Source organism: Anomalospiza imberbis, chromosome 4 (assembly GCF_031753505.1).
Source record: "Anomalospiza imberbis isolate Cuckoo-Finch-1a 21T00152 chromosome 4, ASM3175350v1, whole genome shotgun sequence".
Taxonomy (NCBI): domain Eukaryota; kingdom Metazoa; phylum Chordata; class Aves; order Passeriformes; family Viduidae; genus Anomalospiza; species Anomalospiza imberbis.
Window position 1 is genome coordinate 39,519,657 of NC_089684.1, and position 19,171 is coordinate 39,538,827.

The 19,171-nt window shown below is 38.3% G+C and overlaps 2 protein-coding genes and 2 long non-coding RNA genes across 5 annotated transcripts in view; 2 read left to right on the forward strand and 2 right to left on the reverse strand.

Annotated features, from left to right (window-relative positions):
- Window positions 1–1,449, forward strand: part of TRPC3 (transient receptor potential cation channel subfamily C member 3) — a 33,131-nt gene extending 31,682 nt beyond the window's left edge. The window contains exon 12 of one of the 2 annotated variants that reach the window (XM_068187948.1): window positions 859–1,449. In XM_068187948.1, the coding sequence (XP_068044049.1) occupies window positions 859–1,001 (143 nt within the window). In that variant the 3' untranslated portion in view covers window positions 1,002–1,449. Of the gene's footprint in view, window positions 1–397; window positions 764–858 lie in introns of those variants that run through there. The other variant, XM_068187949.1, reaches the window with a different exon arrangement.
- A 450-nt stretch (window positions 1,450–1,899) lies between these two features.
- Window positions 1,900–18,064, forward strand: BBS7 (Bardet-Biedl syndrome 7). Its single transcript, XM_068187950.1, has 19 exons — window positions 1,900–2,009; window positions 2,155–2,220; window positions 3,435–3,497; window positions 4,323–4,498; window positions 5,066–5,252; window positions 5,923–5,995; window positions 6,918–7,034; window positions 7,859–7,989; window positions 8,568–8,652; window positions 10,085–10,187; window positions 10,761–10,953; window positions 11,940–12,014; window positions 13,083–13,148; window positions 14,057–14,196; window positions 15,157–15,321; window positions 15,398–15,507; window positions 15,615–15,718; window positions 17,132–17,255; window positions 17,568–18,064. Exons 1-19 carry the CDS (start codon window positions 1,974–1,976, stop codon window positions 17,699–17,701), a joined length of 2,148 nt encoding a protein of 715 aa, XP_068044051.1. The 5' UTR covers window positions 1,900–1,973; the 3' UTR covers window positions 17,702–18,064.
- LOC137472642 (uncharacterized) lies at window positions 16,422–17,097 on the reverse strand. The gene is made up of 2 exons (XR_010998333.1): window positions 16,834–17,097; window positions 16,422–16,788 (listed from the first exon to the last, which is right to left on the reverse strand). It is a non-coding gene; the product is annotated as an uncharacterized lncRNA (long non-coding RNA).
- LOC137472645 (uncharacterized) lies at window positions 17,567–19,100 on the reverse strand. The gene is made up of 2 exons (XR_010998336.1): window positions 18,696–19,100; window positions 17,567–18,396 (listed from the first exon to the last, which is right to left on the reverse strand). It is a non-coding gene; the product is annotated as an uncharacterized lncRNA (long non-coding RNA).
- Between the last annotated feature and the right edge of the window lie 71 nt (window positions 19,101–19,171).

The window sequence follows — 19,171 nt, forward strand, 5'->3', positions numbered from 1 at the left end:
AGACACTATTCTTGAAGTCTGCTATACCCTAAACAGAAAACATTGGCATTTCTATGTACTACAACTACTTTAACAAAAGTCTAGAGATTGTCCCCGTTCTGCATCACTAGAGAATTTAGGCGTCTCTTCCTACTCTTTTATTGTATGCATGACAAATCACTTCCCAAGGCAGATGCTGTGTAAGAATTCACATCCCTCACACTTGCTGGAAGAACAGTATTTGAACATCTTTAAAATCTTTTGTTCTTGAACTGAATATCCTACAAGGGAAAGCATGCTGCTGCTTATTACAAGTCTGGCTTTGACAGCTGTCTTTGCTTAAATGTATTTTTGTATTTGTGTCAAATTATAATTATAAATTATCATGTTAAATTGGTTGACTTTTTCTAATTCCAAGGATGTTGGTAAGGAAGAGGAGAGAGACTCGGAAGTTGTGAGTTTTACTGCCAGCTCTGCCACACCTGTCCTTTGTGACTTTGACACGTCCCTTCAGAAAAAAACCTCTTTTCCTTTTCTCTCTAAAAAGGGGAACTAATATTTACCAGCTGTTCAGCAGTGTTGGTGTGATTAATTCATTAACCTTTGTACCGCCCTTTGGGAATCTTTGGTGTTGTGTATACACGTGGCGCACAATGCGAGGCCCCAATGGACTGTTAAAATTCCTTCAGTGCTACTTAGGGCTGGAGACACATCTCACTCAGGATGAACATGAGGTAAATCTTCCTGACCCATCCTGTACCTGCTCTCATGAACATTTTGGGATGATGATCTGAAATAGGCACAGATGTGACTTAACAGAGGAGTATTCACCAAATGTTAAACTTTGCTAATGAGTGTTTCTTTCCATTATTAATGCAGGTGAATTAAAGGAAATCAAACAGGACATCTCCAGTCTTCGCTATGAACTGTTGGAGGATAAGTCCCAAGCAACAGAAGAGTTGGCAATTTTAATACATAAACTCAGTGAGAAACTAAATCCTAATATGCTGAGATGTGAATGATTCAAGAAAGGAACCGTGGCTTCGACTACAGCACAACTATTTATTGGCAATAATATTTCAGTATCTCATACTTGAAAAAAATGTATTGTAGATTTTTAGCACTAAATAACTTTATGTACAGCTTCTCTGGAATTTAGTCTTAGGAACTTTTATTAACTCACCACAAAAAGATTGCTATCTTCATTTTAATTGTGTAAAAGCAAGAACTACCGTAACTCTTTTTTTTTTTTTTTTTTTTTGCAATTATGCATTAAAAAGGTATAATGGTATCGATTGCTGATCTTTTAACAGGTTATGATTGCATATGGAGAATTCTTTGCACTAAATTTGCAAGACAAAAAATTAACAGATACAGCGTAATACTCTGTTCCTTGCAGTGTCCAGGTACAAAATAGGATTTTTCATATTACAATAAACCATCTAGAGAGGAGTGGAGGATTACTTGAAATCTTTGTTCTTTACTAGTGGTGCCAGTAATACTTGTAAGCTCAAAACTCATGGTTATGACCACAAGGAGTTGCTGAGAACCAGGTTAAGTGGGAATGTAATGGCAGCAGAGCTATTTAACATGTCTCTGTATACACGTACCCGCACCGATCCTTTCTTATTTCAATGTATTTACACTGCGAAGAGTAAGGATTTTTTTTTTTTTTTTTTTTAACTCAGACCCCGTGCAGGGCAGGTATTTTTGGCTTCGTTGTTAAATAAACCTCTCCTCCCGCACGGTTCGGCACCGAGCCCGGCGTCCCCCTCGCGGCCGCTCCCGCTGGAGCCGCCCCGGGGAGCTCCCGCCTCTGCCCGCCCCTCGCCCCGCCTCGGGGCATTCCAGCCAATCGCAGCGCTCGTCTGGCCGAGGTCCCGCCCCCGCCTGCCCGCCCAGCCAATGGGAGGCGGGCCCCGCGCGGAGGTTGCCGCGGTGACGGGCGGCGGGCGCGCCGTGCCCGCGGGAGGGACGCGCGTCCCGCGGGAGCGATGGAGCCGAGCTTGGCACGCGTGGATTACCTGCAGGTGGGCACGGCAGCGCCCCGGCAGCAGGATGAGCCGGCACGGCCCGCTCGGGGCCGAGGGGCGGCCGTGCGGCGGGGCCTGCGAGCGGCCCGAGGCGCGTCCCGGCGCTCCGGGCCCCGCTCTGGAGCGTCTCTTCCATCCACAGGTGGGAGTCACGGCGCAGAAGACGATGAGACTGCTGCCCGCCTCCGGGAAGAAGGCCACGCAGAAGGTACCGACCGCTTGGTGCTTCCTTCCTGTCCTGTGCCTCATCGTTAATCATCTCCAGAGTTTCCTTAGATATAGGACGTCATAGGGAAAGACCGCAACCACATTTTGGGGGTTTGGAAAACCTTTTTTGTGGAAAAAAAATAGAAAAAAAACCCCTGAATTTGTGATTGGAAAACTTCAGAACCGGGAAGGAATTTTTGTAGTTTACAGCGTTGCTGAAACCACGAAGGAGTTATTCCATATTTCTCTATTTCACTTAAGCCTAGAGGAAATGGCCTGAAATTAAGACAAGGGAGATTCAGGTTAGATATTAAAAAAAAATATTTTACTGTTAGGATGGTCAAACATTGGAATAGGTTGCCCAGGGAGCAGGTGTAGTCACCATCCCTGGAGGTGTTTAAGAAGTGTCTGGATCTGGCACTGGGTGGGTGCCATTGTTTAAAGGTTGCAGTAATAATGACAACTTGATGGTTGAACTTGATGATCTTAAAGGTCTTTTCCAACCTTGATGATTCTATGAAATATGTTTTTTTTAAGTTCTTCTTAATATAAGTTTAAATTAAGGAAACCTTGTTAGGGAAACAATATAAATAGCTGCATTTTTTTTTCTTTCAGTAATAAAGTCTTAGTGTGAAAGCACAACTTTTCCCAAATACATCTTCACCTCATGGTTGCCAGTGTTTAAAAGTAGAAGCAGGAAAAGGATTGCAAATGCCTGTACTTGAACGGCTGTTCAATATCCTATCCATAGCATTTTATATAGATCTTTAAAGTATATTCCCATATGTAATTAAGTACTCTAGAACTCTGAGTCCTTAAATACATGAAAATATCATTAATATTATAATAGTGGACTATTTACAACAGCATGTAGTGATAGGACAAGGGGGAATGGCTTCAAACTCACAAGAGAATAGGTTTAGATTAAATACAAGGAAAAAATTCTTCCCTCTGAGGGTGGTGAGGCACTGGCACAGGTTACCCAGAGTAGCTGTGGTTGCTCTATCCCTGGAAGAGTTGAAGGTCGGGTTGGATGGAACATGAGCAGCCTGGGATAGTGGACAGTGTCCCTGTCCATGGCGAGGGGTTGGAGCTGGGTGATTTTTAAGGTCCCTTCCAACCCAAACCATTCTGTGGTTCTATGAATACAGGAAGAGCATTATTTAAAACCACAGTGTGTGTAATAAAAAATAACAATGTATTATATTTTTGAAGGTGGTTGTTGGAGATCAGGATGGGGTCGTTACGTGCTTTGGCATAAAGAAGGGGGAAGCTGTGGTAAGTGGAAATATTCCATTTAAATTTTTGGGTTTGGAATGTTCTTCCCAGTGAACTTTGAAAGTTCATTTTTTATTGATGTGGCAAATAAGATGCCAGTGGAAGGTGTCTAGGTAGAGCTGTGGACTGATGCCTAACTGTGGTGAGGGCATGCTGATCTCATGCCTGATCAAGCACAAGATTCTCCACAGTTACAGTCAAAAACTAATGTGGAAAAAAAAAGTAATTTCCACACATTTTGCACTTTAGTAAAGTTGGGCTTAAGCCTGGGCACATACTCAGTTACTATAATGGGACAAAAACCTGCAGAGATTCATTAAATTGCCTTAGGTATTTGAACAAACTGATTGCTTTTTATGTCCAATTCAATAAAAATTACTTTATTTCATGGGTTTTCTTCTCCAGGATGTTCATGGTCAGCTCATAAGTATTCTATAGCAATACAAATAAATCAGTGTAGACTTCTGGAATAAGAATATAACATGTGAGAGGGAGGGAGTGTGTGTGTGTTGTTCTTTAAATAAAAAACAAACCACACACAAAACAGCTGACAGCAGTGCTGAATTTTTCCCATGGATGAATTAATAACAATGAAGTAATGAAGTCTTAATTTATTGTGTTTTAAAGCTTTTTGTATGTATTTACTGATAAAATGCTTGATTGCTCTGTGATTCTGAAGATAAATATGCAGATTATTTTTGTCTGTGTACAACCCATTGCATCTTAGTTTTGCCAGAATTTGTGAAGTAAATTTCTTATCCTTTATGTTAAAAGATTACCATAATTATGATATTGTGATGATGAAAATTGCTTTCCTGTTGACAGCCAGTGTTCAAGACACTACCAGGACAAAGGATCTCCAGACTGGAGCTGGGAGGAGCTCTTAATACACCACAAGAGAAAATTTTTGTGGCTATAGGATCCGAAGTCAGAGGCTTCACAAAAAGAGGGAAGCAGTTTCTTTTCTTTGAAACTAACCTTACTGAAAGCATCAAAGCTATGTATGTATGACATTTTGCATTTTTTGACAGCTATAGCAGATTGTTAGTTTATGATTTTATGCAATAATTTTAAGCATATTGTGTAGGTGACACTAAGTGCCAGTCCAGCTTCAACTTTTGCTGTGACCTGTAGGAGGAATTTGGAATATCATGGAGAAGTCCTGGAAGTGTGGGGGGAATTGGGAGTGGTCTGGACTCATTGCACTCAGAGCAGTGCAAAATCTTTGTGAGCAGAGCTGGGGTTATTGATACAGTGTGTCCTGTCCACATAGCTCCTGGAGCAAAATCTCTTTTGGATTGTGTTGTAAGATGCTGCCATAGACAAATCAGCATAAAAAATATAGTAATGAAATTTCTATAAAGATATTCTTAGGGCTTTACCTGAAGACAGAGTAGAAATGCGAGAGCTGTAGAAACGACATGGTTTTAATATTTATAAGGAACTCTAAAAGCTGGAACAGCTTGCAGGGCCCCATAATACCTTGAAGCTGTAAGCATAGTAAGGCATAAAAGCATAAAGGACTCTTGCTGCAGCAAGATGCTACAGAATTGTTTTCTTCTCCTCAGGTACATTTCAGGAGCAGATCTCTTTCTCTGTGCAAGCTACATCTATAACCATTACTGTGACTGCAAGGACCAGCACTACTTCCTATCAGGAGATAAAATCAATGATGTTCTCTGCCTTCCTGTAGACAAACTGAACCGCATCACACCGGTGCTTGCGTGTCAGGACAGAGTGCTCAGGGTGTTACAGGTTAAAATGCCTCCTTCTTTTTTATGTTTTATGTATGGATGCTATGGAATTGACTAATTAAGGGAATACATATCAGCATGGCTTAAACATGATAAGGATCAGTGTAGTGTGCCTTACTTGGCAGTGCTGCTGCTGCTGCATTCTCCTTCTGCTGTTTTTCTAAAGGAGAGTCATCATAAACTTGTAAAAAATCAGGATTAATGAAACTACTATAAACAGGCTTTGGAATTCATAGGTGGAAGTTGATGACAAATTGGTCCCTTCTAACTAAAAGTGCTCACATACACATTTAATTTCCTGAAGTCTTTATCACTTTGGGAATTCTTGCTTTCATAAATTACTGTTGCGATAAGTCTTGAGTGATACTAAGCGGTTTAACATATTAAATTGCCAGCTGAGTTCCTGGATCATTTTAAATGATAATAACACATTTCAAGAGTCCTTGGTTTTTTTACTACAGACTTGACCCTGTTTTTGGCTTAGAAATGGTTTTCCCATAGGAGTTTGAATAAGTAAATCTTACCTTTTAGTATGATCCATAATAATTTTGTCATTGTGGGGTTTGGTATGTGACTGGTGTTTTGGAGGTTTGTTGTTGTTGTTGTTTTGGTTGTGAGTTTTTTTGGGTTTTTTTAATAAACTCATTTAAGATTGTTCTCTTTGTCTTAAGGGATCTGATTTGCTGTATGAAGTAGAACTTCCTGGACCACCTACTGCTCTTGCTTTGAGCAATGGAAATGGGGGTACCAAGATTTGAATCCACATATAATTAATAATACTATTTTACTGTGTTTTTAAGGTTTTGTAGCTTGTCTTTTTTAATTATTTTGTCTTGATTTTTAAGCTGATGTTAAAAATGCAGCAAAAAGTGACTATGTGAGGTATTTTTTTACGCATAAGTAAACATAGAGACATGACGGTTTTAGACAGTTCTAAATTATATTTACATTCAGTTGAAGACTTCTTACAACACCAGTGAGATCTGAGGGGTCTCATTGTGTAAAAACAAATTGGACTTCTGGGGGCCATGTGCAGATTTTGGGTTTGTATTTCCCTTACACATGGATTTCCATAACTGGAATACATGGATGGAGGAGAATATTGAGTAGAGTTAACATAAATTGAGACTGGAAGGTTCAAACTTAAAATAGTTTTGATCATCCTTCTTGCTAATCTGCTCTAACCTCATAGAAATCGCTTTAGGGTGTTAATCTGGTGCTTAATTTAGTTTCAGTTAGATTTTTTGGCAAACTTCCAGAGCTGGTTTGGAAAAATAGTTCTTAATTGCTGAAATTTTGGCACAACTTTCACTGCTGGGTGTGTGTTGTGAAAGGGTTTCTCTCTTTTTCTTCTGTAAAGTCCATTGAATAGCCTTCATACTTCAGCCTAACTTTGCTGAAATTCATAGTAATAGATTCTGACTGCTTTTTAGGCAGAACTCACGTGCAGGGGTGCAGCCAAACACAGAATAGTGATAGCCCCAAGGAAATTATCAGGATGGGTGCAGTTTTCATGGATTTGTTTTCAGGTTTGAAGCCTGACAGTTCCATTGCACGTCACTAATTCAGTGCTTCCTTTTACCATGGGCTTCGGAGTGTAACTACCCAACATTTTGAAGTCGGTGCGCTTAATTTTATCAATTCTAAATTCAGTTTCTGTGTTCAGGTGATTCTGGGGAAGAAATTGTGTATGGGACTTCTGATGGGAAATTGGGTGTCACTCAGATTACTGGTACCAAGGCAATACCAAGGTGGGAAATTGGAAATGAAAAGAAGAGAGGAGGTATGTGTCTCAATTTCTCACTCTTTAGCTTTCCAGCATACCTGAGGCTTTGCTAAAGGTAGGGTAATCAGGAAATCTTATTCATAGATAACTTTGGAGACATATTGTGATTATGTAATATTAATATGACTAAGGTCTCTTTTATTCTCCTGATTTTCTGACAAATAATTTGAATCAGTTTGTCTTGCTTTAGATTTTGTGTTCGTATTATTTCCAGTATTTTAGCAAACTTTTGTTTTTACACTCTTTTTAAAGTGGTGTTTGTAAAACTGTGTTCATTCAAATCTGATTCATTGAGATGTTTTTAATTTTTCTATTTCTAAGTGTGTGTATATTTGGCAAATACACCTGCCAAATTTATCAGATGCTCAGTGGTTTTAAGATCTCTAGAGTCATAATAAAGGGTTTTGTCTGAAGGTGGAATATGTCTCCACAATAACTGATCAAAACCTTCCCAGTTTTAGCCTTGGTGTGCTGCTTCTGGAACATCTATTAGCCCCTACTGCTTTGTAAAGGACAAGATCAGGAATGGAATGTATAAATACATTTTTATTTAATTATAGGAGTTATCTCCACGTTATTTTCTTAAAATGCTTCTTAGTGTGTCCTTAGTCTTTCTGTGAAATATGGGGCCATAAAAGTTAACCTTGAACCTGAAGCACAGGGGAGGGACTTCAGCCTTGAGGACTCATCCAGAAATCTCATTATTAACACCTTAAGAGCTGGCCAGGGCTCTCTTTCTGTGTAACTGAGTGTGGCCCATGTATTATTGTATCATAAACTAATAAAGATGAAGCGAATGGCTTTGTTTTCTTCTTCATTAGGTATTCTGTGCATTGATAGTTTTGACATTCTGGGAGATGGAGTTAAGGAATTACTTGTTGGACGAGATGATGGAATGATAGAGATTTATAGCTTTGAGAGTGCTGATGATCCTGTCCTTCGACATGATTATGTAAGTCTTCATTCTTCATACTCTGCTGGAAAAAAAAATTAATTAAAAATAAAAATCTGTATTTCAAAACTTACACGATCGTTACTGCTAAAATATGTGGTTTGTTTTTAATTTAAGAGGTTTGTAATATTGACAATACGAACTTGAAATCAGTATGGTAACATGTAAGAACCAGAAAGTGAAGTGGTTGTGATTTGACCGAAAATCAAAATAATGTAGAGACTGTGTGTTAAAGTTTTGTCTTAGTTGACTGCTGGGTGAAACCTAATACAGAGTTGCTCTCTGAGTGAAAAACCCAAGAGTGTTGTGTATAGTCTGTGATTTACAGGTTAATAAATGGAAGTTGCCAGGGCTTCAATGAGCACAATTACTTTGGTTATCAATTGTTTAAAATAGTAATTGGATCCAGAGGGATCATTTCACTTCACTCAAATTGCTAATTTCTGCTGGAAAAATACTGTCTATCAGTGTTTTGCTTTCAGCTTTTCAATATGTTTGCTATGTGGAGTAGAATCTTCTAAAAACTTCTAAAATGAGTGCAGTGATATTTCGCTCTGCTTGAATGTGTTTATTTGAAGGCTTTATCAGAGAGCATTGCATCAATCCAGGGTGGCTGTGTAGGAAAAGATGGCTATGATGAAATTTTAGCAGCAACATACTCAGGTAAGCTTCATATCATTGACACAATAAATGCCATGTGTGGTGAGGTCATAAAATGAAGCAGGTTATGTTGTTAGTGCAGCTCACATCTCTTAAAATTTTGTGTTGAAAAGATCTCTTCTGATTTAATATTTACACTTAAAAAAATCTCCTACACTTAAACTATGAGGATTTTATATTTTAAGATATTCATCATGTGTAACACAGTGGCTGACTATATTTTGGTGTAAACTGCTGCCTTAATGTGATGAATTAATAAGTATGTCTGAAGGAATTATTTATGATTTTTAATATATGTGAAAAATGTTGATATACAAGCATGTTTTTATTTTATTTTTCTGTCTTTTACATAATTTCATTCTTTTTCAGCTTCAAAGTGCTTTAAATGGGGTTGATTTTGATTTTAGGAGGAAATAAAACTCCCCCGTGTGAGGCATCTCAGCAGCTCCTCTATAAATCTTGAGCTATTGGCCTGTCTGTGACACAGGCCATGATAAACATGCTGCACATGTCAGCTGCTGGGAGCTAAAATATTGCTAATTTTCTTTCTTTAGTTACCTTCATTGCTAAAATTTAACCCATTGAAATGTCTCATAATGAAAATCATGTCATTTGGCAAGATACAATCCTCAGTCAGTTACTGAGAACTAATGGTGTTCCAAGTACCTCTTTTAAACATTTTTGAGTGATCAAAAGACCCTTGCACCTGACCTCATATGAATTGGTTTGGTATGATTGGCAGTACTTAGTACTGTTGCAGTCTAAGTCCTTTGTGGCTTCTTTTAGTGGGAATGTTGTAAAGATTCACGGATCATAGAAGAAAGGGAAAAAGTGGAAGCCCATGTTCCCCTGTGGGCTTTCAAAGGTGAATTCTGGTAGGATGTGCACTAGACTGATTTTGGCAGGGAACCAGAGCTATAAACACCCATTCATGTCTGCATATCATGCCTGAGGTATCAGAATTGATACTAATTGATTAATTAGTATTTGCTTTTAGAAATAAATGTAACTTAGCAAGCAAAAGTATAACCTTTTTCAAGCAGCAGCATCCAACTTCTAAGCCCACTGAGCAGCATCCAGTTTGCTATAAACACATTGCACAGCTTTTGTTTTGTTTTCAGTACTGCCAGTAATTCAAGGTTTTGTCAGAAAAAGAGAGGTGAGAAAAAAATCCAACTGCTCAGTTAAAAACTGTTAAAGAGGAATTTATTGCTCAAAGTACTTAATGAAAAAAAAAGTAATGTTTTCCAATTTAAGCATGAAACCCATAAAAATGGTGCTCAGTGTCTAGGATTAATCCTACAAAAAAGGATTAAATTGGGCTCAATTCTCTCTACCCAGTGTGTGGAACAAACATCACTCTATACATAAAACAGCTGAGTGTAGAATTTTCTTTTTAGCTTATAAGGAATATAAACTTCATATATTGGTTTAGGCTGGCTGACAGGACTGACTACAGAACCTGTCCATAGAGAAGGTGGATCAGGTGAAGAACTTAAATTAAGTCAAGAAATGCAGAACAAGATTTCATCCTTAAGGTAATTGTGCTAGAAAGAAATTTAAATGGAAGAATGGAAATGTTAAAAGCTGAAATGTCATCTCTCCTTCCTGTCTCACGGGATTTTCTTTATCACTAATATATCTAGAAGTAGAATCAGACCTTTTCAAAGTAGAAATGAATAGCAGCCTCATTTCACATTCTTTTTCTATCTTGCCTTCACATGATGATGTCTTAATGCTTTCTGCCTCAGTATCAGCAAGATAAGATTCCTTTCTTTCTTGCTGCTTTATAGCTTCTAAATGATGGCAGGAAAGAAGTCACTACCATATTATTCAAAATGCATTGTACTCTTGAAGGAAAAAGTTTGTCCTTTCCTGTGTCTCAAAAACCTCTTTTGGCAAGGAACATGTAAAATCCATGTGTCCATATGATACAGTTTATCTTTTGTCTTTGCTAAGTACATCTAAGGGGAGTCATCAGTCACTTCTGGCTGGAAAATTGAGGACAGGAGATAAACATGATTGCCTTGCACATTTAAACTACTTAATTTCTAGAGTAGCTCTATAGTTGCCTTTTTTTGAAGACATTATGAGTGGTTTCCCTTTTCTAGGAATGAATTGGAACAATTGCAGATAAAAGTACTTCATGAACGGGAGAAATACCAGCAGTCCTCTCACTCCAGCACTGCAGTTTCCTCGGTACCTGCCTTCAGTGTGAATGAGAAGTTCACACTGAACAAGGATGATGCCAGCTACAGCCTCATCTTGGAGGTGCAGGCAGCCATAGATAATGTCCTGGTGCAGGTCAGTGGGGCTTTGTTCCTATTGGCTTTCTTGATGCATAAATAAAACACTCAGAGACTTTCTAGTGCAAAAAGCCAAGTTACAGCATCTTGAGGACATGCTTGTTAGGGAGCAAATACAACAACTTCATATTGAGCAGAGCAGTTTTACATTACCAAAATAGACCAAAGTGGCTGCTGTAACAGAAGATTTCTTTGTAACTTTGTGTTTGCTTTTGCAAATGTCCTAATTTAAACACCAATTAAATGAGGTGCACATCCTCACTCACAAGTTAAGTGCCCTCTGTAGTGGAAAATTAATTTCTGAATGTTATGGGCCACCTGTTAACTTCCAGTGTGGAACAGCATCTGATTTGTGTGCAGCTGGGGAGAAATAGTCCTGCCCATTACAGCAACCTTAATTAATTATTCCTCCTACTGTATCAGCTGAAATTAATGCCATCTTTGGTAGTCAGAAAGAGTAGCAGTACTGAATTACCTTATTTTGGGAAATGCGTGAGGAGAAAAATGTGACAAGGAGAAATTTAAGAGGTGATTTTTCTATAACAAATGAGAAAGAAGTATTGTAGGATTTTATTTTTCACTTCTTAATACAAATTCTGTTTTTATTAAGGATGTTACAGGGCAATGCTAAGCTACAGCTAATTTGCCACTGTATAATATCAGATGTTTCCATAGCTAAATGAGAAATAATGAAATTGTTTTATCTACCTTTCATGTCTGAAAGACAGTTACAGATTTCACACTGAGGTTGTGGTAAACCAGCCCCCCAGGAGTTCAGGACTCAGTAAGGGAATAAGAGAAAGATCATCATGTTACTCCAGGATTAAGTAGTAAGCTGCATGTCTGTTAGGCTTTTGCCCTGAGATGAAGCAATCTCCTTGCCTCTCTCTCCTTACAAAGCTTGATGACAGTTAGAGGATAAATGCACTTGGAGCTACTCAGGAACATAAGCTCTTTATTTTCCCTTCCTCCTATATTCTGCAGAGTGATGTCCCACTAGACTTGCTGGATGTGGATAAAAATTCTGCCGTTGTTAGTTTTAGCAGCTGTGATTCTGAGGTGAGTGCAACTGAGGAGATGATGTCTGTAGAGATGGCGTGATGGAAACTCTTCATATTGCGTAGTAAAAATAGAACGTGGATGTATATATCTCTGATTTAAAATACATGCAGTTGAACTACTCATCAATTGTGGAGAGCACAGCTTCATTAGAGATACTGCAGCATTAGGAGTTATAAGCAGGTCCTGACGTAAGGCAAACCTAAATAAGCAAAAATATCTGCTCTCTTCCTTTTTTTTTTCCTTCCTGGGGAAGATTGTGAGACACAATCAGTATTGCTCTCTTCTCTGGATTTCGTAGACTTATGTACATTTACTTCCTAGCAAGTTAGGTGAAGAGTGTTACATTTCTTAGTTAATTTCTAAAAAATATCTTTAGAATGTGACAATTCTTCTCTGTGGGAGTCAAATGTTTGCATGCCTTTTTTTACATGTAATAACTACAGACTTAAATAGTTACAGAATTAAAATTGACACTGAGTGCCGGGGACAAAATCCTGGAACTACCTAAGGATTTATGAAAATATTCTGTAAAATCTTTTCCCTTCTAATAGTCCTTTATTTTAGTTTTAAGAACAGAATTTGCACATCATTGTTCTGCCCTGGAGCTCCCAGAAATCAGCTTTTTATTTTAGGTTTTGTGCCGTTTGTGATGATTAATTTAGTGCTTTTTGGGTTGTATTTTCCTGCTGATCCTGCTTTAGTTTTTGAATGTTGAACTAATTTTGTAGATGAGTGGGCCAGGCTGACATGCATTTTTTAGATGAAAAGTAGGTATCTATGTAATCTTTGTAGAGATATTAAAGAGTATAAGAGGCTTTGGTTGTATTCTCCTTATAGAGAGATTTTTATTTTTTTAACCCTATCATAATTAAAACTAATTGGAACGTTCAGGGGAACCAAGGATTGCTTTTTTGCATTTAACTCTTGTAAGTAGCTGTACATGCATAGCAAAAAACTTCACTGTAACATAGCTACAGTTACATTAAAACAGACCAGTAGAAATTTTGTGAATCCACAGGCCTATTTTGTATTATTTTCCTATTTAGGTTTTTTTCCTTTTTTCAGCCAAATAGCAACTTTCTTCTTGCAACTTACAGATGCCAAGCAAATACTACAAGACTTGAACTTAAGGTAAAGTGCTCGAAAACATGTTCCATAAAATTAATGGTTAGTCCTGCTTTGGAATGAAGAGTTCTCTACGTAGATCAGTCCAATTTCTACTGCTGTTTTTTTCCTGAGACCTTCTAATCTGGGGCTTGTGTTCCTTTTTATTTGTCTTTAAGATTTCTAAGGACTTCTAAAAATGTGTCAGAGGAAAGCCTGAGATCTTTTTGAGTGTCCCGAAGATGAAAGCAGTGGGGACACCACAGATTGGGAAAATACAGGATTCTGAAGGCAATGTGTGCAACTTAAAGCTGAGGGAGGTGTGGGAAAGAAAGCTCTGGCACTGTATATTCTCTGAAGTGTTTGAAGGAAGTTATATTGGGAACTAACAAGGGAATGTAGGCTCAATTTGTATTTTGGAGAGGAAGCAAATCCTGTCAACCCATGCTTATTACACTTAAAGCCATATGGGTGTTTTGGAGTTTATTTTTAAGGATCCACAAAATTCACACATTTTATGGCAACCACTACAGGAAATAATGAAGGAAATCCTGATTAGGAAAATCCTCAGCATGCACACAGGCGTGAGGTTTTCCCTTTTTTACTGCAGCCTCCTAATCTGATACGTGTTTACGTAAAACTCAGGTTTTGAGGCTTTTTATTTTAACTAATCAGAAAATGAGTTAGACGGTGTTATTTTATTAATATTTAATTAATCTAATACAGCAGCACTTCACTAGACTATCTCCATTTAGTTTTAAACTCATCTGCTTTAATTATAGTGGCACTATCAAGTAAATATAGTACTATAAATATTCTTGAAATACTAGAGGCTTTCTTTAACATACTTTGAATATTCACTAAATTTCCAAACAGTGGTAAAATAATCTTTTCCCTTTTCTTCTTCTCTGTGGGTTCTTCTTTCCTCTCTGGAGGTTCGCTTGATTGAAGGACAGTACGGGACACTTCAGGCGTATGTAACTCCCAGAATCCAACCAAAAACCTGTCAAGTTCATCAATATCAAATTAAGCCACTTTCACTTCACCAGAGAACTCATTCTATTGATCAGGACAGGTATGTGCAAAGAAAAATCAATGCCTTTTTTCACTTGGAAAAAATGACACAAGGCAGCTGAAACATTTGCTTGGTAAACTTAAGTATGGAATTTCTAACCCCTAACATACACTTTTGAGCCTGTAGTGCCATTTCATGGATTTCCTAACAGAAATTATGGATTAAATGGGTTCCTTGCCACTCTTGTTTTGGGGCTATTTTTCATTTTACTGCCCTGGGTTATAGTTCAGCCCCATGTGTTAGTACAGCTGAGGGTGTGGTAGAAAGGAAACTTTCTATAGGTAACTGTGTCTTTTCAGTTTCAGCCGCATTCTGTGCTCCACCCTTTTCCGCTGTTTTTTTCTCACAGCTAACTTGGCCCCAAAAGTGAGCCAAGACTTTTTTTACTTTATCTCTGTATTATAGGAGTTTTGTATTTTACACAATTTCTGATGGATTTTTGCCTACCTCACTAACATCTCGTATTGCCTCCAAGGATCTGCTTGTTCAAACCAAAACTGAAAGACTGAAGGGAGATACCAAAGGCTTCAGTGTGCAAATGAGCTCCACTATGCCTTGTTCTTGATAAAAATGCTACACCTGGGGTTTACAGCATGGGAGGCTCTTGAGGCTCTGTCTTAGTCATATTTGCTCTTGTCAGTTATTTACCTTTGTCCTAAATTTCAGGTTTAACAACTTGCAATGGGACATCAAAAAACTTCCAACTTATTTTTTTTTTCTATTTCTGACATGCCTAGTGGGAGATAAAACTTGAATGTGCATGTAGCTTTGCGTTTCGAAGTACAGAAATATAGCTGTAATCTGCAATATGTGTCTGTACTTAAGGAGAGACCTGATTTTTTACAGGGTGCTGATTAAAAGGAAACCACCATGTGGAACTAAACTTTTTTTACATGAACAGTGTCCCTCCTTCTTAACTATTAACTGTCCTTTTTCTCTTTTAATTTCACAATGTCACAGGCCCATGAATACACTGATGCTCAAAGGCCAGTTCAGTTTTGCTGAAATTCACTCCTGGGTTATGTTTTGCTTGCCTGAGGTGCCTGAAAAGACTCCTGCTGGAGAGTGCATCACCTATTATTTTCAGAACACTTTCCTGGGAACACAGCTTGAAAGTACCTACAGGTAAAATACAATTACTAAACCTAATGCATGCATGTGTGTTCAAGTTTATTAATTTAAAATTTTTCTTCTTCAATAGAAAAGGTGAGGGATACTTTAAATCTGACAACATCTCTACAATATCCATCCTCAAAGATGTGCTTTCCAAGGAGGCTACTAAAAGGAAGATTAATCTCAACATATCATATGGTAAAAATTCTTCTCTATTTTCTTGGCCTTCACTTCATTTGTTATTCCCATAATTGGAATATGTAATACTCATTTGCTTGTTGGGGTTCTTTTTTACTCGCTGCTAGATGTAAATGAAGAATCTGTGAGGCACACATTAAAGCTTATCCACCCTAAATTAGAGTATCAGCAGCTGCTGGCCAAGAAGGTTCACTTAATAGATGCTTTGAGAGTAAGTATCTGAACTCTTGGGGTTTGATTTTTATGAAGGGGCTATGCTGTCAGACACCAAACCATGGCTCAGGTCAGGTGTGTGTCATGTGGGGATCTGTTCCCTTTCTGTTCCCTTAGATTAAATTATGTATTTTAAGTGTCTAGGAGACAATTTTCTTCAGAGAAAATTCTCCTTTTTGCTATATCACTAGTGAATAACATGTAGGATTACTTAACATGCTTAAATTGGATGGTAGAAGGGCAGCCAGGTTTATCATCGAATGTCCTCTCCTAGCCTACTGTTACTTTCCAGCTCCTTCTGTCCCTCTTCCCACTAATATTGATAGTTTTTTAGGTCATCCACACCAAATGCAACTTCTTTGCTTTGGAACTTCATCCCAGTATCTCATAATTTCTAAATCATCTGCTTTTGAATCTCCTGCTTAATACCTTCCTCAATAGGTTTTAGGAGGTACCAGTTAGGCAGCTTGTCTCAGTTTTTGGACTTTTTTCCAATAACCAGGATTTTCCTGTGAAAGCTCACCATCATTGCGTTGGTATTTATTATTTACAGGCAGGGGAGGTGAAAATGTTGAACCAGTTCTCTTTTGTCCTTTTGGAGGAATCAAATACTTGTCAGAGCTCTTTAGACAGTAGAAAAGCTGGCTACCAATGAGAACAGTGTGAATCTTTATCACTAAAAGGCTTTTACTCGGGCTTGGTTTGGCAAACCAGGGATGTAAACAATAATAGAGAATTTATTCTTATGCATATTGTGTTTGTGCAATAATAATGGTGTCGTACATCTTGGTTGTTTTAGACAGCAAATCTTTGACAAAATTTTTGGTCACTCATTTTTTGCATGATAACTTTATTGACAGGCAGTAAAATAATCTAATGATTGATGAAAGCTGTTATCCCAGCAGACTCACAGTGCACAACATAATTACCTCTAGTCTAGAACAGAAGTGCCTTTCTCTGGAGGATAAGAAGATCTATACTATTAACCATCCTAAGCTGGTCTGCTGATAGACTGAGGCTTTTTAGGAGAGGCATTCAGAACTTTTTGCTGTCACAAATTGAGTGATCCTTTCAGAGTTGACTTTTACCTTCAGACTTCACTGAGTGCTACACTTTTTTAGGAAATCACTTATTCTAAAAATGAGGGTATGGTCAAGGCTTGAGTCTGCATGGTGTGATTCTGTTCTGGCTTAGAGCTGGAAGTGAAATACGCAGGATTTTGAGAATCCAGTCTATGAAGTGACATCTGGCGTTTCATTAGAAGACTAGAAAATGAGGCACTCTGAAAATAACACTTGCTAGTTTAGAAGGGAATTGTCTTCCTTTTGAAGTACTTCCTTCTGACATATCTAAGCTTTATTTCTTCTTACTTACCTGCTGTTAGCTCTTACCATTTTAAACTGTTTTTGAGGAATTACAAGTTCATGAAGGCAACGTGGACTTCCTGCTCCCAAAATACCGCAGCATTTTGGAAGAGGCAGATCAGCTGCTCGAGGAATACAAGAGGCAACCTGCACATCTCGAGAGACTTTATGGTTTGTTCACAATTCAGCTTTATTTAAATGGGCCTTAATGTCCAGAGACATGGCTGAAATAGATAGCTGCTTATATTTAGATGATTCTTGTCTTTATGGACATGATTAAAAATTGTGTTCAAATTCAGGATGGCAGTTAAGAATGTATAAAAGTTAAGTGGCTTGGATTTGTTTACAATTAAACTGTTGTTTAAAATGTGAAGTTTAAAAACTCTTCTAACAACTGGAATACTTGGTACATAATCATGAATTAAAAGTAGAGATGCCTCCTACTGAAAATAAACAGTAATTCCTGGAATTTTACTTTTACAGGTATGATCACAGATCTCTTCATAGATAAATTTAAATTTAAAGGCACCAATGTGAAAACCAAAGTTCCTCTCCTTCTGGAAATTCTGGATGGCTGTGACCAAGACGGATTGATCGCTTTTTTTGATGCTACCTGACAAGGAAAATGCAGAGTAATTTTTCTGTTTTTGACCAAGGCATTTCAGTATCAAGTCAAAAACACTTTTACTCTTTTGTTGTACTGTCAGCTCTTAGGTTTTATTCATATTTATCATATTGTTTACAGTAGTAAACTTGATATAAACTGTTGTGTATGTTAACTGTGTGCAGAGGTTTTATGTACAGTGTTAATAGCTCAAGAAAGATCAGATGTAAATACCAAATATCCTTTTGGCAAAAATGTTTTCACTACTGTTTAAGATGACATGGAGTAGCCTGTCCCCCAGCTGCAGGAATGGATAAAGAAACTGGTTTCCAGAGACTTGGATGGATTTGGAAGAAATCCGTGTGTTTAAGCTGTACCTAACTTAGTTTTTCCTGTTGTGTTGAGAAGGTGGTGTGAGAATCTCACCAGACTTGATGTAGCTGGTGTGTGCAGAGGGGGGAGAGCTCTGAATTTTAGACTGATGACAGCTCCATTTAAAGCCACATTTGTTTAGTAATGGATGGCATTAAACTTCCTCAGTGCTTCTCCAGCCTCCCTGTGCTTCGTTTCAAAACTCCGCCTACTTTCTCACTTGGTTTTATTTCAAATTACAAGAGATGAAGCAGCCAGTAGAGACAGAGATCTGTTTGCAAGTAATAAAGATCAACGCCATTGAAGTGACATAGAATCATCAAGGGTGGAAGAGACCTTTGAGTGTCACCAGAGGACACAAGGAAAAACAATGCACCACAGCTTTGGTCACCATGAAGAGACTAATTTATTTTTTCTGACTCCAATCATTTATAGTTCTCAAAATGTGCCAGTGGATTGGAGGGTGAACGTGCCACCTCTCCAATGACACTGGACAAACTACCAGTCTATCAAATTTCTCCGCCTCTATGAAAGAATGCAAAACAATAGGTTGTTTACAGAAAGTTGCGTGAGAAAGTTCTCTACAAGAATGTAAATTCAGAAGGCTTTAGAAAATCCTAAGAAATCAGGGCGACATTTGAGATCACCAAGTCCAACCATCAATTTATCATTATCACTGTACCCCGTAAACCACATTCCCCAGCACCATATCCAGACACCTCTTAAACACCTCCAGGGATAGTAACTCACCCTAACAGTGGTCATTTTTTTTTCCTGTTTGTCTCATCTGAGGGTGGGGAGGCCCCAGCACAGTTTGCTTGGAGAAGCTGTGGATGCCCCATCCCTGGAAGTGTTCAAGGCCAGGTTGGATGGGGCTCTGAGCAGCCTGGTCTAAAATGGAAAGGTGTCCCTGCCCAGAGCAGGATGGTTGGAACAAGAGTACCTTTGTGGTCTGCCATTCTTTGATAATCGAAAGATTATTATGGTCTCATTCCGAGGCCATTTCCTCTTGTCCCCTCACTGCAGGCACCTCACTACCCCCTCCTTTCAGGGAGCTGGAGAGAGTGATGAGGTCTCCCCCCTAGCCTCCTTTTCTCCCGACTAAACCCTC

Bases quoted from the DNA above. Each gene is read 5' to 3' on its own strand.
- BBS7 (XM_068187950.1), top strand. From the start codon at position 1,974: ATGGAGCCGAGCTTGGCACGCGTGGATTACCTGCAG. The intron at 10,188-10,760 runs GTAATTGTGCTA...TCCCTTTTCTAG, and splicing joins AACAAGATTTCATCCTTAAG to GAATGAATTGGAACAATTGC. The intron at 15,719-17,131 runs GTAAGTATCTGA...ACTGTTTTTGAG, and splicing joins ACTTAATAGATGCTTTGAGA to GAATTACAAGTTCATGAAGG.